At 34.1% G+C, this 24669-nt stretch overlaps 2 protein-coding genes across 2 annotated transcripts in view; both read right to left on the reverse strand.

Annotated features, from left to right (window-relative positions):
- The window catches only part of LOC127563500 (DBIRD complex subunit ZNF326-like), a 116209-nt gene that overhangs the window by 83381 nt on the left and 8159 nt on the right, over positions 1-24669 (reverse strand). The gene's annotated exons all lie outside the window — the stretch shown is intronic.
- The window catches only part of LOC127563499 (DBIRD complex subunit ZNF326-like), a 35726-nt gene that overhangs the window by 2889 nt on the left and 8168 nt on the right, over positions 1-24669 (reverse strand). The window contains exons 2-10 of the mRNA XM_052000020.1: positions 20363-20398; positions 20149-20272; positions 17559-17964; positions 14908-15103; positions 8788-8896; positions 7016-7163; positions 5285-5384; positions 1962-2092; positions 394-489 (exon numbers count right to left, since the gene is read on the reverse strand). Of these exons, the coding sequence (XP_051855980.1) occupies positions 394-489; positions 1962-2092; positions 5285-5384; positions 7016-7163; positions 8788-8896; positions 14908-15103; positions 17559-17964; positions 20149-20272; positions 20363-20398 (1346 nt within the window). The remainder of the gene's footprint in view (positions 1-393; positions 490-1961; positions 2093-5284; positions 5385-7015; positions 7164-8787; positions 8897-14907; positions 15104-17558; positions 17965-20148; positions 20273-20362; positions 20399-24669) is intronic.

Below are 24669 nucleotides of genomic sequence, written 5' to 3' on the forward strand. Positions count from 1 at the left end.
ATATATGAAAATTGAGGTCAAGATGGGCAAGTTATTTCTAAAGGATTCAATTTTACGAGACTCCAAATTCAGTAGGAGTCAGCCCTATCATGTAGCAGGTAAAAGTTAATTACATGCAAATATGGATTGCTAGAATCATAGCTCTCAGAAAGATATCTTAATCATACTACACCGAAAAAAAGTATCCAAGTAGCAAAAAACCTGAATACAGACCTACATACATACATATATATATATATATATGTATGTATGTAGGTCTGTATTCAAAACATTCAGTATATAATTCCCTGACATTATTTACTAAATTTAAAGATGGGAATAAGTAAACCCTATAGTAACTTAACCATCACACAGTATTATATTAACACTTGGAAAATCTGCTCAAAATCTTACCTTAACAAAAAGTTCATACCGTGCTTTTACAATTGGATTATTCAAGATGCTGGTTGCAGTTAAGACACTCTCTCTTTTTATTTGTTCTCTATATGCCTACAAGAAGAAGGGAAAAGCCATAAATACTTAAGACTTAACCCATGTGAAAGTATTCAAAATTCCTAAGTATTTTCATTCAAATAATTCATTTTCTATAATATCAGAAAACTGCTGACAAAGTCTAATAGCTAAAATAACTAATTGTTCATTCATAGGATTCTCAAGATTTAAAAAAAGTTCTGTACCTTAATACACTATAAATAAAAATTACTAATCACTTATTATCTTGTATAAATATTATGACTAAGAATCTATTTGTGCTAATTATCAAGAAATAAATTTTCCTCTTACTCCTAATGCTATTCTAATAACAAAAGCTGAGGGAGACTTAAACAACTGCATTTGTAATGCAGTTTTTCTGCCCTCAAACCAATTTCTTCCACCTTCTTTACTTTTCCCCGTTTTATTCTTCTTTTCCTTGTGTCTTTCTTTTTCTTTTATTACTTCCTACTACTAAAAGGGAGCAACAGTTTTCATCAAAAATATAGGCATTCTAAAATGAGGTTTTGGTATAAGAATTAAGGTGCTTAAATTCTAGTGGGGGGAAAAAAAGGTAGAACAGGGAAGATGGGTAAAAGCAAAGAGGGAAGCAGAAGGGATGGTTAGAACAGGAATGATAAAAATGAAATTCACAAAATAAAAAGTGGGTTTAATGTTTTAGGTCTTATTCTGGTAATCAATGTGAAAGTGTTTACACATATCCTCAAAGTGTATTCCCCTTCGAAGCAAAAGAAGATGTAAATTTCTTTATGCTTGGGACAGTTTTTTCTAATTTCTTCCCCAAACCACAAAATCTTTTGACTTTTACTGATCTTAATAATGACTCTGTATGAACTACAGCATGACCTGAAAGCTAGATTAGCACAGAAGCAAAATTATTTAATACTAGAATATAACTCAAAATTTCAAAGATGATATAATGATCCAGTATTTAATAATCCTAATGCTTTTTCTCTTTTTAACAAGTTTACCTTACCTACAGGTCACCAGAATCAACTTTAAAAATTGGCAAGTTTTCACTCTCTCAATAAAGAAATATTTTTAGGAATTGGGAGCTACATGGCCCTTTTAATCACAAAGGAAAAAAATACATATTTTTTGGCAAAGCAAGTGATATTAAATGACTTCCCCAGGGTCACATAACTAGGAAGTGTTAACTGAGGCTGGATTTGAACTTAGATTCTCCTGTCTTCAGGGCTGGTGCTCTGCCCTCTCTGCCATCTAACCACCCCAAATCTAACTATTTTTAATACTTATTTTTCCTTTCTTCAAAAATTAAAATCTCAAACTATTCAGCATGATTTTAAAAATTACAAATCTAAGTATCCTTTCAGATACAAATACCTGAAGATATTTATAGTAATCAAAGTGAAAACAGTTCAGAGATAGTGACCCAGGAAGCACCACCAGCCCTTAGCAGCACAAATGTAAGAGAAGTCAATGGCTTACTAGACTAGATTCAAACATACTTGTTTCCCCTTGGCATGGTCAGGAGATTTTAAGTGCTGTTGAACCGAACTGTGTAAGGCAGGTACATACACACTGCAAGCACTGCAGTGTACAGTCTCTACTTTCATCATGTGGTCATCTGCAGTAACCCCTAAAAAATACATTCAACTATTAAAGAGAATTAATAACTCACAGTGCAACATTAAAATGCTGCCTTGAGAGTAGTAGACAAAATCACATGTAAAAGACTGTTATTCCAATAAATATGAGAAATCAACTATATTGATCAATGAATATACATATCAGAAAAGAGTAGGACTTATATAAACATTTTCTCTATACTAGAAACCTCACACAAATCAACTTTTGTCATTTCATTCCCACATTACACTGAAAGACAAAAAAAAGTTATCCAAAAAATAGGAGGATATATTGGGAAAAAACAAAACAAAACAAAACCCTATAATGCTTAAATTTGGAAAGCTAGAGGCCAAGAAGAAAATCTAACAAATTGCATAAAATCATGAAGGGCATGAATAGGGTGAACATAAATTCACCAAATCCCAGCATATCTAGCATACCGTAACACTTGCATAAATATGCAAATTTTCATATTATGCCAACTACCAATATATATAGTAGGACAAGGACAGTGTTATCCTAAAAGGTAGTAGAGGCCCAAAACAAACCAAAATAGGATCAATAATGATAAGACATAAATTCACAGATAACAGAACAACAATGAGCTAGAAAAAGGAATTAAGCATGTTTGGGGTTACAGAAGGAATTTTAAAATGATGGTAACACTGGACAACACTGCCTTATTACACAATTCTCTACAGTATCATGAAACAACTCAAGGCAATGTGGAGAGACCAAAGGGGTCTGACATAGTATCATGGATCATAGGATCATTGATGTTCCTACAATCTAATTTCTGTATTATTTTTTTTAAAAAATGAATATGATGAGATCTTCAGTGACTCAATAATTTTAAAGCATGAGAAAGAAACAGGGATAGAGAGAAAGGCCAAGTACTGAAGTGAGAGGAGATAAGGTGCTTCTCTGCAGCAAGATTCAGGAAAGAGAAGAAAGGACAAATTGAAGGAAAATGCAAAAGAGAATTCAATTAGAGCTCCAATGTCTCACCTTGAACACCCTCCCAATCCCTCATGTATCATCTCTCTCATTCCAGAAAAGACAAAACATGAGGACATAACTTCCTTCCAGAATAAACCGTCTCATTTTTGGCTATTTGGTCTTAAGCAGTCTTCAAAAAAAAAAAATTACTCCTGACATGAGTAATACTGACCTTTAAGGAATCCAAGACCAAATTGGCATTTGTTAAAATCCTCTCCTTATGCCTAAATGCTAAGAGCAAAGAATGATAATCTTCTAATTCCAAGTCCTTTATCTGAGGTATATGAATTTCTTGTTCTCTTTTTAAATGTTTTCCAATGTGTATTTCAATATAATTTTTCCTTTATAATCCTATACATTTTATTTTATACATTTAAAAACACTATTCTGAAAAAGAAGTCCATGGGGTTCACTAGAATGCCATAGAGGTTCATGACACACAAAAAGGTTAAAAACCTATCTTATCTAATTATTTAGAGCAACGGAACTGGAAAAATATGTCATTTCTTTCATTTGAAAAGATTCATATTCTGGTATATTAATTTTTAATCATAGTTCATGTTAAAAGATGATAAAATGGAAGCATTTAAACTACCAAAATATTTATTGCTGTAACATCAAAAGGAATTTTAGAAATCAAACCTAAAAAGAATTGTTTAAAAACTTTAAAAATATGCATAATTTGCTGAGGAGAGAATTATAGAAAGGGAATAAAGTCACATTAATAAAGTATATTTTTTATAGAGCGAAGGGGAAAATAAAGTCTTTCAACAATGTACCTCTTAGAGGAAATAAAATACAAAATAGATTCATCTGATCACATAAAAATAAAATAGTAAAGAAAAATACCCCCCAAAAGTTGTATCAACCATTTTTGCTAAATTTCTAAGTGACTAATAAATTGGCAAGAATTCTTCTATAAACATGTGCCTTAAAGGATCACATAATTATTATTCTAAGAATCCACAGAGTCAATCTAGTTCAATCACCTCACTTTATGAATGACGAAATAAAAGTGCAGGGCAATAAACTAACTTACCCAAGATCACAAAGTGGGAGAGAGCCAGGATTTGAACCCAGGTCATCTGACTCCAAATCCAATGCTCTTATCCCACTACACCACAGGGAAATGAAAAGGCAGTTCTGGAAACCCATAAATTACCAATAATCACATCAAAAAGTCCAAAAATCTCTACAAATGAAACATAAATTAAAATTCTTAGAATTTGACTTAATACCCATCAAATTGGCAAAAATAACAAAGGAGGGCAACTGTGGTGGTTTTAAAAAAAAAAAACCCATAACAAACAAACAAACAAAAAAAAAAAACTATGGGGTAAGCTGTGAATTAGTTCACCCCCTTGGTTAAGCAATTTGAAATTATGTGCCATAACAATATACACTCTCTTTAAACAAATGTTCCCATAGCCTGAGATTGTTGTATCATCATAATCTCATGACAAGGGGGAAAAAAGAAATGTTGATATAAAAGCATGGCAAATAGTAGCACTCAATACTCCTAGAAGCAGCAAGCCCCAAATTAAATTCAGCCGCTGGAGAATGGCAGAACAAGCCATAGTGGCTATTACATCACTCTTCCATAAAAAAAGAATTCAAGGAATTATGGGAAAAATTACAGGATGAAAGACAATGTAAGATAGAACCAAAAGAATAATGATAGACACTCTACAATTATAATTAGAGAATAAGAACAATAAACCTAGGTTAAATTCACAAAAAAAGGACAAAAAAAATCAGGAAGTAAAGATTGGCAAAGGTGTTAAAAGTCATGTACAGATATCTTTGGGACTTGCTTTAAGAAAATAACACACAATAATATACAACTTAATTATTCACCATGCTTGCTCATTTTTCTTCTTTATTCCTACTTGTGAATCTTAATATTTGAACTATGTAGAGAAGTTCCAATAAATTTTTCTTAAAGATTTTTAAGGATATTTTGCAAAATTCCATCACTTGCATACTGCGAATATGAAATCAAAACACATAACAAAGTAAGACCACTGCCATTAAAATTATTTTCTGTTTAAGTATTTATTTAGCAAGTACCTTTTGTTTTCCATTCTGAATATTGCTCCTAATTAGGTGAAAAGGATATCAATTCTCAAGAGATAGAAAGAAACACAACAAGCTCTCAAGCTTATTAAATATTTAGAAAACACAAATGGTGAAAAATATCTACCTTCCATTACATCTTTCTCAACCACTTTGACAGCTTCTGAATCATTCGTCGTCTGTTGTTTACGCATTGATGTTTTCTTGAATTTATTTACCATGCATTCCTAAAAAGAAGAAAGAAAAAAAAGTCCAGCAGTATAAATATATAATAGCTATCATTCACATAGTACTTTGAGGTTTATAAAAGCACTTGATATCTGTTGTGCCACTTAAGTCTTCTGTAACAGATGTAGAGATATTATCACCTCAATTTTAAAGAAGAAGAAATTGAGACTCAGAAAACTTAAGTGACCTGGCCAAGGTGACATAACTAATTTGTATTGTAAGAGAAATTGCAGATCAGTCATTTCTGACTCCAAACTGAGTCCCAACCCTCAAGAACTGCATAAGGTCATAAAGGAAACAACATAAAAAGATGTAAAAGTTAAAAATATATATATAATTAAATATAAAGATATACTAAATGAATCACACACCTCGTAGGAGTTTTTGTTTTGCTATTATTGTTTTTAACTGGAGAAGCCAGTTCTGGACTAATTAACTGAAGCTTTATGGAAGAGGTAAGGAAGATCTGCCCCTGTGTCAGGGCTGAAACATTTCTGATAGTTAAAATGGCTCATTTTCTTTTCAATGTTAGATTCCCCACTATATCAAGATTGCCCATTCATACTGACAAAAACGTTAAGATTCTAAAGTCCTTCTCATCAAATAGGATTCTAATTTATTTCTTATTTCTGGACTAAAGTATTTGTGACATCCAAGTAAAGATTGACTTTTTCATGATTTATCACCAAAAGTCCAATGGGCCAACAGCAAAAGAACAGAATTGTCGAGTGCTAAACATCCTAACAAAGCAATTCTGTAAAAAGAGCTCAGTTTACCTGCTCACTCAAAGCAAGTTCTTCATATATTCCATCATTTTTACTGCAAAAGATTCACTCATCAAATATTGCATATACTTTCTAGTAATCACAATGTACAAGAAAAATGTATAATCCACAAGAACCAAGTTTCATGGAATCAACAGAGCTGCTTCCAGCACCTGACAGATTGTCAGGCCATGGGCCCAAACTGATAATAAGGGAACAAAGATACACTATATTCAGACCTTCAAATTAATAAAGAGACCTTCCACCAATACTACAGTATACTGTCATGATACAGGTTCTCTGGAAGCAATTTAAGATAAGGAATACTCAGTAAATGCCAACACAGTTGGCAGACAGACATTATTAGTATGCTGGAAAAGAGAAGCTAGGAGAAATATACTTCTGGCTAGCACCTACTGCTCCCTGCAATGGACCACCATTACAAATTCTTTTTCTTATCTTTAAGCTTAATCATTGTATGTCATGATCCCATATGCTTTGGCAGTTTCTTGAAGATATGGACTGCTTTGTTTTTTTATTTATATCTGTATTAAATAGCACAACATCATACAGTAAACAATAAAGACTTGATTAATGAATAACCAGTAACAGCTTTCTGCTTAGTCCTCAGCATCTTGATTATGTACTTATTTTTTTCAACGTGAACCCCATCTCTGATCCTCAAAAAGAATGCTTCCCTTCCCCCTGCTTCAGTCTCTGAATACCTAATAAACAGTAAGTACTGATCACATGTCTACTTTGGAATTCAGCATCCTGATTACTCAATTGTTATTACTTTCATTATCTTAATTCTAATAAATTCTAATAAAGGAGTTAGGTCCATAACTATGAAAAAAGCTACTTACGTGCAAAAATTCCATAACTATTTTGTCAAATTTGGTTTGTTTCTGAATATGATCTAAGGTTTCCTTGTGAGAAGAACTTTCCAAATGAAGCTCAATTTCTTTTTCTTCAAATGTTCGAAATTTGCAAAATGAACATGTGAATGCCATCCTATGAAGGAACAAAAACAAACCAAAAATATTAAGAAAATGGGCAAACTTAAGATTTCTGAGAACTATACCAATGAAATTGATATAATAAGCATTATTAATTTTCTGAAGTCCCACCTGAGGGCAGGGGGAAACAACGCTACTTTTATAGGAGCAAGTAAAGAAATGTTCATCGTTTACAGTTTCATCATTGTAACTTAACAATCCAGCATTTCTGACCTCAATCTATGAATGACTAAAAAGGCTCACAGCGATCCCTACACTGAACTTCTAAGTTAAGTCAGAGTCCAGAAAGGTCCAAAGTTGTATTATAGAAAATTTAATTCTCTAGTTGAGTTATCAAGATCAAAATTTGCACTTTAATTTTAATTTCATAATTAAGTACCTAAAGAAATCAAGAGAACTTCTAGGATGTCTGGACCAAGGTAGTATTACTCAAGATTCAGAAATAAACTCTTTCTCTGGGTGGCTCTGAGGACCAGCAACCTTCTTAACAAAGAATGATTGCTGGCTCATTAAGTCCACCTCAGTCTAGACACAAATATTCAGAGACTCTGGAATAATCCTAGAATTTAGGATCATGGTTATAAGAGTTAATGACAATTTGTAAGAAAGTAATAAAAGCTATCTTGAAGAGGAAGGAGTTGTCATAGGAGCTAAAGAATTTCCTCTCACTTGAAAATGTGAGAAGATTGAATGGCATCTTGACATATCTTGCCATTGACTGCCACTGCCACTCTTCTCCCACACTCACCTGAACAGCACCCTCCTCCTCTCTGGACCTGAAACTTTGCCTTCCTGTCCAGGTGACCTAACCAACTCAGCATTGGAACTCCATCCTAGAGGTGACTTTGGGGAATGAATACAAACTCATTAACCAGGGGCAGCTAGATGGTGCAATGAGTAGAGCACCAGCCCTGGAGTCAGGAGGACCTGAGTTCAAATCTGACCCCAGACACTTAACACTTCTTAGCTGTGTGACCCTGGACAACTCACTTAAATCCTAAATACATTGCCAACCCCCACATGCTCCCCAAAAAACCAAACCCATTAACCAATTGTATTATCTAAATGGTCCCAAGACCATTGCTTCCTATTCATTTAATCTCCACATTTTGGGACATCTTTCCATGCCCCCTCTAAGCCATGTACTTGCCCCTACTTCCCCTTTCCACTTTTTGCCTCTTGCTTGGGAACAGTAATTAAAGTGAGAGGCTCACATATCTAGAGCTCACAGGATCTAGAGAGGCTCTTGTCTACAGAAGAGGAAAATGAAGCTCAAAAAGCCTGAGAGGCTTGTCCAGAATGAAGCAGGCAGTAGCCAAGCCAAGGTCTAAACCCTTGATTTCAGACAACAATTCTGAGCATCTTCTTCAGATGTGCCAGTGCTTCTCACTGTTGATGGAAAGGATGTGATACTTAGCAGTCCTGAGATTCCACCGCCATTGCTAGCACCCCCCCATTCCAAGGCCACTGCTCCTCTCCTTGTGTGGTCTTAGCTCCCTCAGGAAAGGGACAGTCAGGGTCTCAGCAAACTTTTAAATGCTTAATGACACCTCTCACATAGTAAGCACTTAATGTTTATCTAAACAAAAACTGCTTGTATTATTCTATTAAGCACAGACCTGTACTCATCACCATATTTCTCACTGATCTTCTCTCTTCTCCGTCTTTGTTTCTCTCTTCGTATTTCTACTCGTCGTTTCTCTTCTTCACTTTTAGGAGTCATTTTAGCTAGTAAAGCATACAAATAACAACAGTTAAGACTAAAAGAATGTTTAACAAGATTTCTTTCTTCTCTTTTAGCCAACAGGTTCAGAAAACACTTTTCTGTTTTGAGAGGAGAGGAAAGGAGAGGAGAAAAAACAGTAGCAAATACCAAAAAATCATAGTCAGGGTCACCTAAGTCCTTAGTGCAAAATAAGAAAAGAGATTAGAGAACAATTTAATTATTAACTTGTTGGAGAGTAAATCAATTGACTGAATCGGACTCTGGTCTCAAAGTATCCAGCAGGGAATGTTGGATACAAGATTCATTTTTTTATTATGTTTTTTCTTAATAATTATAACTTTTTATCGACAGATAGTACATATGCATGAGTAATTTAAAAAATATTATCCCTTGCACTCACTTCTGTTTTGATTTTTCCCTTCCTTCCCTCTAACCCCTCCCCCCCCCCATGGCAGGCAGTTTTATACATGTTAAATATGTTATAGTATATCCTAGATACAATATATGTGTGCAGAAACGAACAGTTCTCTTTGTTGCACAGGAAGAATTAGATTCAGAAGGTAAAAATAACCTGGGAAGAAAAACACAAATGAAAAGAGTTTACATTCATTTCCCAGTGTTCCCTCTCTGGGTGTAACTGATTCTGTCCATCATTGATCAATTGGAACTGAATTAGATCTTCTCTTTGTCAAAGATATCCATTTCCATCAGAATATATCCTCATACAGTATTGTTGTTGAAGTATATAATGATCTCCTGGTTCTGTTCATTTCACTTAGCATCAGTTCATATAAGTCTCTCCAAGCCTCTCTGTCTTCATCCTGCTGGTCATTTCTTACAGAACAATAATATTCCGTAACGTTCATATACCATAATTTACCCAACCATTCTCTAATTGATGGGCATCCATTCAATTTCCAGTTTCTAACCATTACAAACAGGGCTGCCACAAACATTTTGGCACATACAGGTCTCTTTTCCCTTCTTTAGTATCTCTTTGGGATATAAGCCCAGTAGTAACACTGTTGGATCAAAGGCTATGCAGTGTTTGATAACTTTTGGGGAGTAATTCCAGATTGCTCTCCAGAATGGTTGGATTCGTTCACAACCCCACCAACAATGCATCAGTGTCCCAGTTTTCCCGCATTCCCTCATTATTCATATCTCTAGAGGGCTTGTTATAAAACATATTGCCAACTTGCTGTCAAAGAAGTGATGGACTCAAAAGAGAAGAGAGAGACATAAATCTCTGAACACACCCATTCGGAGGATTTACTTTGTTTAACTATATTTTGCTGTTAGGAAGGTTCTCTCTCTTTTTTAAAAAATTAAGGGTAGAACTAATTGGGGAGGTTTGCAAAACAGACACAGACAGACACACATACACACATTTTTTTTTAAATGCACAGGACAGAAATTCAGTCAAAACTAAAATAGCTAATTCCCCAGCTTGTCTTAATGAAAATTTCTTTCTCAAAAGATGAAAAGAACCAGTGATCAAAATTCCAGTTCTGGACCTTGTGCTCACCCCAAAGTGGGGACTTCCCAATTAGTTCCACCCTTAATTTTTTTTTTTTTTAAAGAGAGAAAACCTTCCTAACAGCAAAGTGAAAATAATGGGAACTTTATTGATTTCAAAAATTACCAAAAAAAGCAGAAGGTGAGTGGACCTCAGGGGGCCCTCTAGTATTATCTTTATCCAAAAGAAATCCTCTTTATAACTTAGCAAGTGATGATATATTTGAACCTCCTCAAAAAAGGGGAATCCACTAACTCTGAGGAAAGTTTATTTTATTCTGGGATAGTTCTAATTGTTGTAAATTTTCCCTCACATTAACCTTAAATTTGAAACTTACACACAACCCTGTTGGTTCCAATCTCTGAGGCCAAACAGAACCAATTTTCATTCCTTCAAATAAACATTTTTTAAGTTCATTCAATGTGCCAGGCTCTATGCTTAGTACTGGGGATAGAAAAAGAGGCAAAAGAGAGTCCTTGCTCTCAAGGTCACAAAATGATGGGGGAGACAACATGTAAACAAACATTCAAAGCAAATACATAGAGGATGAATAGAAAATAATTAAAAGAGGAAAAGCATTGGAATTAGCAGGGGTTAGAGACTTCCTGAAAAAAGTGGAATTTTAGTTGAGATTTAAAGAAATCTTGAAAGATAGTAGTCAAAGCAGAAAAGGAAGAAAGTTTCAGGTGAACTAAAGAAAACCCCAAAGCCAAAAGATGGCATGTCTTGCTTGTAGAACAGGCAGGAGGCCAATATCACTAGAGAACAAAGAATGCATATTGGAGCATACAGTGTAAGAAAGGCAGAGACCTTTGGGACCAGATTATGAAAGGCTTTGAATGCTTAATAGAGCATTTATATGTGTGACATGATCCACACACTTTAGCACTATTGTCATTTCCCTGTTATCCCCTTAGTTTCTCTCCTCTAGTCTAACTTTCCTCAAGTTTCTTCAATCACTGCTCATGTAACAGGATCAAGGCTTATGTAACAAAGGAAAGAAAAGCCAAGCATAATCTGACACAGACCCCAAATTTGGGAAGGACATACTTCAAAGCATTCAGTAATAAAACAGGTCAGGATACTATAATTCAAAATTTTAGAAGGAAGTTCTTCCTTCTTTTAAAGGAAGAAAAGGAAAAGGAATAACAATGTCTACATTGCATGCTACATGTCAGGCACTGGGCTAAATGCTTTTACAAAGTTCTTCAAAACAACCTTGTGAGACAAATACATTATTATCACTATTTTTCAGTTGAAGGAACTGCTTAAAGTAACACATTTAGTAAAAGTTAACACATTTAGTAATTGTCTGAGGCCAGATTTGTACTTGAGCTTTTCAGACTTCAGACCTAGTTCTATGCATGAGCCATGAAGTACCTCTAAAAGAAACAGGAAGCTCTCATGAATGGCACTGTTAGGATAAAAAGGGAAATAATTCCCAATAGAAAAAGGATGGCTTAAAGAGACAACCATGAATGGCTATGAAGCCTTCTGAACAAACTTCTTTTTTTTTTTTTTTAATGGGCTGGACAGAAGGAAATAAGGGCAGAAAACAACAAGTAAAGGCAAAAAGAGCATAATGTAAGAAATACTAAAGTTTCAAAATGCCCCAAAGTTCATGAAGATCCTGGAGTGAGGAGAACAGAGGGAAATTAAAGGACAACAAAAAAATCACAGGAATTTATTGTTTTAACTACTGAGTCAAAGGGGAAGAGCAAAGAAGGAAAAAAAATGGCTATCCAGGGAAGATAGGCTAAAGAAGCAGGGAGGGAAGAGTTGTTCAACTTTCTCTGCTTTGATTTTCTCTGCACAGAAGAATAACCTTTTTACTAGAGTGAAACAAACAAATGGGAGCTGGTAGCCAACATAGAGAAAGGAAAAGAATACCTAGTCCTAAGATTCAAGTGACCAAGTTGATTAATGAATAACACACCTAGATATTAAAAACTTGACAGGTGTAATTGCTGAACCATTGTCAGTGATTCCTAAAGAACTCTGCAGAATGGGAAAGGTATATAACATGGGAATAGGGAATTTTCAAAAAGGAGAACAGAGTGGATTCTGCAAATAGGCTGATGACATGGACTTCAATTTCTGCCAAAAATGCCAGGATGGGTAGTGAACAACTAAAAAAGGTGTAAGCAAAGAGCAAGCATGGATTGAATTCATCAAAAATAGGTGAAGCTGCACTACAGTGAAGCTGCATCATACCACTCCTCTCAAATAACTTGGGAGAATTCAACTGTCATATGCTTAGATCAAAACAAAAAAATTTCTGAGACATAGAGATGACAATTTAAATAGACCAGATGATTTTTACCATCCCTGTGAGTCTTCTATTTCTTCAGCTAGTCTTGGCTCCTAACTATTTCTCAAAACATGAGTATCAAATAAAAAGAGAACTATGGAGACTGAATGTAGATCAAAGGATAGTTATTTCCACCTCTTTTTTGTTATTATTTGTTTCCTTGGGTTTTTTCCTCCTCTCATGTTTTTCCCCCTTTTTGATCTGACTTTTTTGCACAGCATAATGAATATAGAAATACATTTAGAAGAATTATACATATTTATTCTATATTTGATGGCTTGCTGTCTTGAGGAGGAAGAAAGGACAGGAGAGGAAAAAATGGAACACAAAGTTATGCAAAGGTGAATTTTGGAAACTATCTTTGTATGTATTTGGAAAAAATGAATTATTATTAGAATAAAAAATTTCTGACTTAAATACAAAATACATGGTATCTCTCTACTTAAAAGTAAAAATTCTAATCCTGGGAGGCTACACTAACCCTCTAATTATAGGCAACTGAAAGAATATTCCAGAGTAACTTTGACTCTGTGAGATTTCTGCCTTAAAAACTACTTTCTCATATAAGCTCCAAGCAATATTGGACTTCACAGTAATCTCTTTATCTTTTCTGACTAGTAGATTAAAGAATGTCATAGGTAATAGTTTCCTTAAAAATTCTGGCAAAAGTCTTTCAAAAATTCTTTCATGTTATTCTTAAAAGATGGATAGACGTAAGCTGAAAGAAGTTACAATTAACTGAATCACTTATAATTAAAGTAATGCAAATAACAATAATTCAGAGATACTGCCTCATACCCATCAGGTTAGCAAAGTTGTCAGAAAAGGAAAATGATAATTGATAGAAAAGTTGGTGCAGCCTTCTGGAAAGCAATTTGTAACTATGTCCAAACAAATATATGAAATTGTGCAAACCCTTTTACTAATGACACTACTGCTAGATCTTTAGTTCAAAAAGATCACAGAAAAAGGAAAAGAGAAAAATATGTAAAAAAATATTTGTGACAGCAAAGAACTAAGAAGATGCCTATTAGTTGGGGAATGACTGAACAAGTCATGGTGTAATATATTGGATTTAACTTATATTTTAACATATTTAACATGTATTAGACTGGAGAAGGGATGGGGGGAAGGAGAGAATAATTTGGAACAGAAAGTTTTATATGCTGAAAAATTACCCATGCATATGTTTTGTAAATAAAAAGTTTTAATAAAGCTTAAAAAAAATAGTATATGAAGAGAGTAAAATATTACTTTGCTTAAAAAATGATAAAGAACATGGTGTGAAAATGATGAAGAGGATAATTTTAGAGAAGACTGTGAAAACCTTTACGGAGTAATACAAAGTGTAAATTGAGCAGAATTAGGAAAATGATACCGTACAACACCGTAAAAACAATACTGTAAAGACAAAAGTACTCCGAAAGACTTAGATATTCTTATCAATGTAATGACCAACTAGAGTTCAAGAAGACTCATGGTGAAAACATGCTGGTTCTCTCCTGAAGGAGAACTGATGAGTACAGAAGGCAAATTGAATAAAATTTTACACATGCATACCTGTGCATACATATAAGCACACACAAACACAATGTGCATGCATATATAATTTCTATGCATAAATAACACATATATGTGTGTGCATATATATTATCTGCATACATATATATGAGTTGGTCTTTTATATACACACACACACACATAAACATACACACACATATGGGGGGAGAGGGAGCGGGAAGAGAGAGTGTGAGTGCGTCATTATGGGATTGTGTTCTGTTTGAGAATATATTTTTGTAAAAGGTTCTGCTTTTTTTGTTTTCTTATTGTGAGGGGAGATGGTGGGGAGAGGAGAAAAAATAAAAATAGAGATAAAATAAAGTTGAAAAATTTTTTTAAAGTTGCAATGAATTACTGTTAGAACTGGGTAAATGGCTGGATTCAAAGAACAATAACTAACAACTTGACTTCAGTTTGGAAGAGACTCAATGAGAACAATTCACTAACTGTTACATAATCAGGGCAATTTTCTACATAAAACTTTTGTGGAATCTAAACTAGAAAGTATCCCAAAAAAACCAACCCCCTTGCTCCCCCCAAAAAAACAAAACAAATGAAAAAATCCCCACAAACCTACTTTATAAGTAAAAAGGCTCAATTGATCATTTCACTTTAGTACTTACTAGGTGATTTTTTCTGGTTTATCTTCTCAATCACTTTTGTCAGTTTGAGTTTCTTGATAAATGTTCCTCCAGGCTTATTAGATGGTTGCATCAATTTTCTCTTGATTCCTCTTGCAGCAACTGCTACATTACTGGGTTTGTTATGATAGTCTACAATAATTCCAGGTTTACGCTTGCCTCCAAAATCACCCATATGCTGTAAATTTGCAAAATCAGCAATTATTAGGAAATTATCCAATCTAAAAATGTCAATTCATCTATAAGTTATACATTTCCTATTCTTTTGTTTATTTCTGAAAATTCCCCAGAATGTATATTCTGACATATGCAGCACTCTGGAAAAACATTCAATGGATCAGTATATATTTTCACCACCAGTAGAACAAATATGGATATTGCCTACCTATATAATGGATTTCTGAAATTCACAGTGATTAATTCAGATCATGAATATGCCTATCAAAAGGCTAAAACTTGTACAACTCTCTCTGACAACTCCTCTTCAGAGTTCCCAATTGGACTATCCCAAGAAAATACCTTATAGTGAATCTTTAACTTTGCTAAAACTCTGCTTCTAACTAAAAGGTTCTTTAGTTTGGAGTTCTATAAAAGGAAAAAGATGCTAAGATCCATTAAAATGTTAACACGCTAAAGATTCAGAGCTAAAAGGGACCCCAGATACTATTTAGTCCAAAACCTCTTCCCATACTACATTTTACAGATAAAAAGACTGAGATCCAGAGAGATTAAGCAACCTGCCCAGCATCAGGCAGGTTTAAAGCAGGATCATTTACTACCCTTCAGACCCAGCACAAAGTAAAGAGTAATCACATCTCATCTACTCTGTGAGCATTCCCCACTTGGAAAACAGATTTTTAACTGTAGTTTCATATAGAAAAAAAGTATACAGATGAACAGAAATCCAAATAACTTTATTTTTACTTTTTCTTCTTGTCTAGGAACTACCAAAATCCCAAGGGAACAAATGCCTCACAGAATTTTATTTAAACAACCACAATCTTCAAAAACAAAGCACAGGAGTTATCTGAAGAGAAGAGACCAATGGGAACTGTACAAGTGCTATTGGGGGGGAGAAGGGGGAATATTTTTGGTTTATTTAATTCTTCAAAAGAAGGGAAGAAAGAAAAGCCCATTCAAACTGGACTGGTGAATCCAAAGAGCAGAAATATCTGTTTTACTGCCATGAAAACAAAACTGATGTTTCTTAAAAATACTATTTTTAAAATGAAATCCCACCCCCCCCAAAAAAAAACCCTAGTTACAATAAACTAGTAAACCAAACTGTATAGAAAATATTTTAAAAGTTCTATAATTTTATCACAAGTTTTATAAAAACCAATGACTCACTTTTCAAATCTAAGATCTAAAATCCCAACTATTTTTCAATTCCTCTTATTTACAAAATATACGTGAAACTGAGATATATTGTTTACAATTACATTGTTATCCATGTAAACTATATTTAACATAATTAATAACTGAACAAAGTTTCCAAGATGACTTACAGGTTCATGATTTAAAAAAAACCAAAAAACTTTCAATAATTGTCCATTAAAGGTGCAATGCATTTTAACATAATAGTGAACTGCTATAAATGCAAAATTTCTATATGAGGACACCAAGTTATATTGAAGTACTTGTTGCCTATTAATCAAAACATGGTGCTTCTTATATATTTGCTCAAAATTATTTTCCTTTGCAAAAAAAAAAAAGGCAGTTGACTTAAAAAATCCATTTTTTAAAATAAAGCAGTAACAGAGATATAATATTCTTTATACAACCAAGCTACATTATAACCCTCAAATCCACATACTTACTATAAAAAATTTTTCATCAATCAAATTACTTATGAATGCAGGTATAAATACTAAATAACACATTTCGAAATTAAACAATTAGGAGACCAAGTAAAAAGTACTCATTTAAATAGTTACACAAAACATATTCTTTATTATAAAATATGATCACATTAAGGCAATCAAGATATTAAACTAACTGTACATAAGAAATTATTTCTCAATGGTAAAACTAGTTATATGGGGGAAAACCAAAAAGAGACTGCATTAAAGAAATTAAAATTGAACAAAGAACTACATCATACAACTCATTAACACATCTCCAAGCATCCTATCTCCATCCCACCCCAATGTAGAAACATGATTAAGCAAAAATGAAATGCTTCCAACTTTTAGTCTTTATTGTTTAATGTGGAATCTGCTGAGAATTATGCTTGCCAGAACTTATCAGCAAAACTTTTTGGGTCATACATTGCACCTTTAACCTACTCAAAATCTTAAAAGGTTTCACAGTTACCTTTTACAATAATCTAAAAATATCACACCAGCAAAAATGCTCGTGTTTACAAGGAAAATGCAACTCCTTTTAACCCCTTTTAGACCAAACCTGTATCATCCTCACTTTTCAAATAAAAGGATTTGAACTACTCCTCTCCTACTGCCATTCATTTTCAACTTTGTCAACTTAAGAAAAACTTACTTCCAACTCAGTTTATGCTTGGTCAAAGTACAGTGGGATGAAAACAGTATGTGATCCATGTTATAACTATGGTCTTGAAAGGGTTTAAAAGAGTGACTGGTAAAAAGAATCTGAAAAGATTCTGTTGTACTTACTCCTCGGCCTCGGCCTCTGCCTGTTGATGGTCCTCCAAAAGCATCATAGTTTCTGCTTCCAAACGTATTTTCAGGATAAGCAGGCGTTCCTCTCCCCCGAGAGCCTACAGGTGCAGGCTTCATATGGGGTGAAGAAGAACTGCTGTAGGAAGAGTAACTTTCTCTTCCTCTGTCCTCCATAAACCCAGGCCTCAATTTTGAACGGGAGTAAGGTGCTTCCCAGCTAGACCCGCCCTGGTTTCTACCTCCGAAAGAGTCAAGGCTATTCCGGTAGGAGCTCTCAAATCGACCACCATAACTACCTCCGAAGCGGCTTTGTTCGGGTTCATTAAAATCATAGCCAGATCTGTACAGATCTCGCCCACCCAGAGAAGACCCGGAGTCGTAAGACTCATAAGGTCCAAACCTGGAAAAGTTGCACAGTGAGGGAAAAAAAAAAGGTAAGCTTACTAATGTTAGACATTTCAAAAGACAAATTATCAGTTGACATTTATCAACTAAAATCCAGTTATGCTATGTGGATTTATACAATTCTGATTTTGTTTAAATTTGATTAGAGCTGGGCAATTTGGTACACAACCAGACAGAAAACTCTGTGAGCCAATTTCTAAGAGGCAAGTTTAATAAGCCTTAACTTGATGCATCTACTTCTCAATGGCTTTTCTATAAAAAGGAAAATGTTTTTCTGTCATCATTTAAGCCCAGCCCTAGTCTCATTGGAGAAAAAAATTCACCTGCTAGAGTTACTTTTTCCTTTTGTGAACTCTTACCTAACACTGAAACAGACACAGCATTTACAACACCTTAATTTTCAATTAGGAAACTATCCTGGGCTACACATAGACTATTGAGAACCCAGAACTGAACCTTATGTACACCAAAAGTTTGTCACAAAATTATTCTATTGCCTCTGGAACAGCCTAAAATTTGTATGTTATCCCTGTTAACAAATTGTAATAATCTGTCAGACTTCGAGGAGAATCAAGTCAATAATCAATCCTCAGCCTCTTTACACTTGTAGACTACTAAGTCTCACAAATTCTAAAGAATTAAGGCACATGATACAGGACTGAAAAATGACATCTATCTCCAATATATGCCCTCTACCTGTGAAATTTCAAGGCAGATGGGAAAGGTTATTCATTGTGAATGATGAACTGTATTAATTACTTTAAAAATAATTTACTGGTTCCCCATACCACCTCCCCCCCAACAAAAATTACAGTTCCCTGAAATTGTCCTAAGGAAAGGAACACATAATCCCTTCTCATTTTTAACATAAAGAGAAATTCAACAGAAATTAAAACAACAACAACAAAAAAAAAAAAAACCCACACCTTTTCATCATACAACTCTAGACTTACAAAATCATATTTATATAATCAAACTAAATATTGAGAAATTTTTAGAAAAAAGATTTACAAATGTTGCTTGATATTTTATTTATAAGTTAGTTTTATTAAGAAAAGCCCTGTTACACACAAAAACACAAAAGTCTATGGAAATAGTCTAAGCACATTTTCAATGAAATATGGTAATAATAAACATTAAAACATGTTACATTATTTCAATCATGTACAGATTACTAAATGGAAGGTACTATTTACTTCAGAAACTCAGCAAGTAGAAAAAAGTATATATTTTCCATTCAAAAGGAACTGTCAAATGCTAAAAGAGACAACACACATTAAACATCAGGGGTAAAGTAAAGTCTACCACTGAGGAATCCAGACCTTAACAATTTGGGAATAAGAACATCAGACTCCTATTTGCCACTATCTACTCTGACTTGCTTCCCACTCATTAAGATTCTTTATGCCTTAAGGGATAGTAGATTCCTTTATTCCAGAATGTAATTGAGCTAAACCTTGCAGGTGATCAATTAAAGCTTACATCTTACATAGTAGCAGCACTTAAATATAAATAACATTGTACCTAAATTTATAGTCTTTTTTTCTATGCTACTATCCTAAAGCTTATGTGTTTTTGGTGTAAGCAGTACCTACCAATAAAATAACCTGGATATGATTTAAAGAAAAAGTTTAATTTACAATATACTCTTATAGTTATACATTAAAATAAAAAGAATATGAATAGCTATCTTAAATATGTTCCTTAGATACAGAACACTATTAAACACGTTTTACTTAAAATCATTCTAGTTAAAAATGCTTTGCTATTTTTCCCACCATTCCCACTTAAGAATAGACTGAGAAAAATAATTAACAAAGCTTCAAAAAATATTAATGCCAGTAATAAAAGGACCAAAATTATCTTAGATCACAGCTGATCGGGACACTTAGTTTGAAAATTAGACAATGGTTAAAATTAAATTCTACTTTAAAAGACATTAAAATATTTTATAAACATTCCTATTTTTTAGTTATTTAGTAGAAAAGAGTATATTTTCCAGTTTTTAAAAAATCATTACATCTTTTAGATTCTCATGATAAGTTTTCAATTTAATGTGAATTCACTGATAACAAGAACTAGACATTATATCTAAGGAACACTTAAGTTAAAAGATTATATTTTGAATCTTAAGTTAAGCTATTGAATCGTTTGGTCAAAAGAATTTTAAGTGATTTACCTGTTACCGCCACCACCACCACCACCACTACCACTATGATTGTCCATATCATAGGACTGGTTTAGGTAAGAGTCCATGGATCTTGGACCCCCATAGGAGCCATGGCCATAGTCACGATCCATCCCTGTAAAAAATTTAAAAGAAACTAAATTAAATTCACTTTTACTTGTACTCAAATGAAGAATTTTTAGATAAATAAATTTAAATGTCAGACCTCCATAAAATCCATGGCCATAATCCCGATCTATTCCTACAAGAGAAAAATAAAAAGTCAGTACTACTCATTCTAAAGGCAAGAGCTTGTTTCTAGACCTCTAATAGAAATTCAAGACCAATATAATATGAGGTGTCCTTTGCATCTAAGCCTGGAGCTTATTCTGCTACTTATGAATTTTAAAAATTAAAAGAGTACAGTTTAACTCCAGCATGATAATAATGATGATGATGATGATAATAATAATAATAATAAACAATACTTACTTTACAAAGCTCTAACAATGTTTTAACCCCTGCCTATTGTTTTAACTAAATCTTAACAGAAAAATCTAATTATCCATCTAAATAACTGATTATGAATTAAATAAAAGCTGTTCTCTCAACAAGAAAGGTAGTTAAAAAAAAACAGCAATTATTTCTGCACATTAACTGAACCAAATTTAATGCTTTTAAAACAAACAGAAAAATAACTCCATCAAATTTTCCTAAACAATTTATCTATCTGTAAAAGAAATGGATTGCCCCAAGTGCTATGCTTTTTCTTTACCTTATTGTTTGCTTAAAACAATTCATACATTGTGAAAACCTCCTTTTAGCCAAGTGACAACTTTTATCATCTATTATCTCTAGGTAATATAGATTGAGAATAGGATTCCTATCAAGAATTAATAAGATTCTTCAATAAATGGAGCAGCAATTCACAAAACTTTTTGGTCTCAGGACCCCTTTAACATTCTTAAAATTATTGAGGACTCCCAAAGAACTTTTGTTTATGAGGGTTATAGTCCATTGCCATTTATCATATTAGAAAGTAAAATGTTTCATCATTATTATAAAAATAGTTTTGACCCTGGGAAATTCATGAAAAAAATATAATGGACCTATTTTAATTATTTTAGGAAGATTCTGAAGATCAGAGGGCAAGAAAAGTTCAGCCCTCTTAGCAGTATACTTTCAAAGGATATATATATACACTGACAATGAGAATGACATACACATTGCCAAAGCTAACAGTGTTTGGAAGGTTCCAGTGTGGGAGAGGAGAGGTATTAAACTGACTACCAAACAGAAGATATACAGAGCCACTATGCTAACCTCATTGTTGTATGCCTATGAAATCTGGACAGTATATCAGCACCATGTGAAGAAAATGAATCACTTCTATTTGAATTGTCTTAGGAAGATTCTGAAGATCACCTAGCAGAATAAGACACCAGATATGAGGTCCTTTCTTGAACTAAATTGCTAAGCATTCAAATTCTACTTCAGAGAACCCAACGTTGACCACATTATCAGAATGGCAAATGTATACTTGAAAAAAAGACTATTTTATGGAGAACTCACATAGGATAACTGCTCGTAAGGTAGTCACAAAAAGCAATATAAAGATACTCATAATGCCTCTCTTCAGAACTGATTGTAAGACATGGAAGACTCTGGAACAAGACCAGAAAAAAACTCAGATGATCAAGAAAATATTAACTACTGAACAAATTATGTCTACTTTCCCATCTCTATCAAAATTTCACAAAAATAATTTACACTGACATTAAAGGCACTCTGATGAAGGCATAAAATTAGAAAAGTCAGGCTTTTGCAAATGAAATTCTATAACAAATCATATCTTTATAATAACATAATTGACAGAGAATTACAAGATTTCACCACTACTTACTGATCACTGACTATAAAAAATGCATTTTATTTAGAACAAAACCCTGTTTTAGAGTCCTAACAAGTGTCTCCTGTGCATATATAAAAATCATACAGCATTATTTGAAAAATAAAATAACAAATAAATTTAATGAATTTTCTGATAATGTCTACCAAATGAGACATAAAACAAGATGTCAAAGATGTCTGTCCCACTGTCATGAAGAATGTAAAATGCAGAGACCAAATAGAAAAAGAATTTCCTATAATGATCACCTAGTATAATCTGGCATAATGCTGAACTGATTAGCCAAGCCTTCAGATTCAGCAAAGCTTCCTAAATGTGGTAACAGTTTACAGGGATAGAAGGTTTAAGGGTTTGCAAAGGTTTTTTACATGTTATCTCATTAAACTATACAAAAACCTGTCAAATAAGTGTTATTTCCATTTTACAGATGAGAGAAGCTGAATGAGATAAAGTGATATGCCCAATGAATTGAGCCACAATTATATGGATAGGCTGTCGCTGTTGTTTGTTCTTTGTTCTCAAAGACATCAGGGAGGTGATGCCAAGACATATAAATGAACTGGATTTGAATGAGGGAGAGAGTGCAAAGCTACCAGCCTCACTTTCTCCTCTGAAGACATTTGGATCAAGCAGGCAGACAGAGATCAGGACAATTTGGGATGGCCTTGGTCTTTTTAAGAAAAGATTTTTAACAGATCCTAGTTTGACTGAGGCAACCAATGATTAAGGCTAGGTAAGAAAGACTTGGATAGGAACTCTGATTAGAAAACAGGTTTTTCTGACTCCAATCATACATATTGTACCACATTGACTCTCCAAATTCATAATCACATAGGAAAAACCAAGTAAACAATAATGAAAATCCTAATTTCAGTTAACATGAACTTGAACTAATAAACCATAGAACTCAGTCAAAATGCAAACAGAATAATGAAATGAGTCCAGAACTTAACAAGAAAAAAAGACAGCAGCTGAGATTAACTCTGAAAAAATAGTGTCTGTAATAAAGTGGAAACAAAGATCTATAACCATAATATTGTTCCAATAGTGTTGCCATGGACTACCAAGACGTCTAAAGAACTGAACTTCAAGATCACCTAAAAGGAAATAGAGGGGCAAGTAATACAGGTGGAAAGGGGCTAATTATCACCTACCCATTACCTGTCTTGTACAAACCAAATCAAGTCACTCAGCTTCTCTGGACTTCAGGCTTTTAATCTATTGTAAAAAGGGAGTTGGTTTAGAAGATTTATAAAGTCACTTCCAACTTGCAACACATCCTGCAACATAACATCATCCATGAACCACACAAAAGAAATAGCAAAAACAATGTCTTCAGAGAGATGTGTGACTAAAAAATGGTGACTAAATCTCAGGGTAAGAGCAAAAGCTGATTAATGAGAAGCCTATATGCTCCCTGACATAAAAGTGTCCATATCTATCTATCTATCTCTATATCTATGGATATAGAGATATAAACACCTTACAAGAATGTAACTAGCATATTTAGTGATCACCTTGCAAAGGATATACAGGAAAACAAGGCAAGTAGCACACATGAAAAGATCTTCACAGATAGGTGATCAGATTACAGTTGCAATTAAAAGTAAAAAACAGTGTGCTTATTTGTTGTTTAAAAAATGTATGCATAATAAGTTAGTGACATTAGATTAAAAAAAAAAAAAGATGTAAATGGCAGGCATTTGTAAATGTCAAGATGATTTGCCTCCCAAAGGTTTCATAATTTTCTGCTTGGTACTTTAATAAACAAAATAATCATTTTCTTAAAGTTGCCTAAAACCTAATCACTACTTTAAAATGCATAATATATACTTTGTGTCTTATGACCCATTCTTCTTCATTGGTTAATCTTCCACTCTCAAACTAGCCATCTGCTCCCAGGCCTTCTCTCCAGTATTCTCTCCCTTGGCAATCTCAAGTAGACAATGAACTTTGAAGCTCCTACCTGTTCCATGCTAGGGATACAGAGACAGTTTCTACTCTTAAGAAGCTTACACTCTAATGAAGGAAGACAACACAAGAAGAGAAGCTAACTTAAAGTATGGTCCATGATGAAGCTCTGTTCAAAGGAGTGCAGGTGGCTAGGAAATGAAGAAATGACTGGCCCAGGAGTCTGCATCAGAAGGGGAGAGGGTACTGAGGGTACTGATAACTGTGAGGACCAAAGCTGGTCCAATCTCACAGGACGATGAATTTTCTGATGGTGCCATTCCTGAAGCAAGGTAGTTCCCAAAGGAGTGCAGCAGGGTTGACAAGCAAGAGGTGTCTGACATGGGGCCTATCTTTGAAAGGAGCTGCTATAATTCCAAATATCTGCTTCCATGTTTGACCTTTCTCCCTCAGCTCATGTCTCATTTATATTTGCATTCTGCCATCACCATAAGGTATGCTAGCCCACCACCTCTGTCTAAAAACACTGAACTGGCTCCCCTCCCCCAGCCCCACCTCACCCCGCCCAGAGCCAGTGATAGCTCCCCCCTCCTTCTGCCTCCAGGGCCCCTTACAGAGTGAGCCCCTCCTCCAGGAAAAGGGGACCAGATACTCTTCCTCCACCAGGTCGATCTCTCAGCCAGACTGTCTGCTGAGCCCTCCCTCAACCCCCA

This window comes from Antechinus flavipes, chromosome 4 (genome assembly GCF_016432865.1).
Source record: "Antechinus flavipes isolate AdamAnt ecotype Samford, QLD, Australia chromosome 4, AdamAnt_v2, whole genome shotgun sequence".
Taxonomy (NCBI): domain Eukaryota; kingdom Metazoa; phylum Chordata; class Mammalia; order Dasyuromorphia; family Dasyuridae; genus Antechinus; species Antechinus flavipes.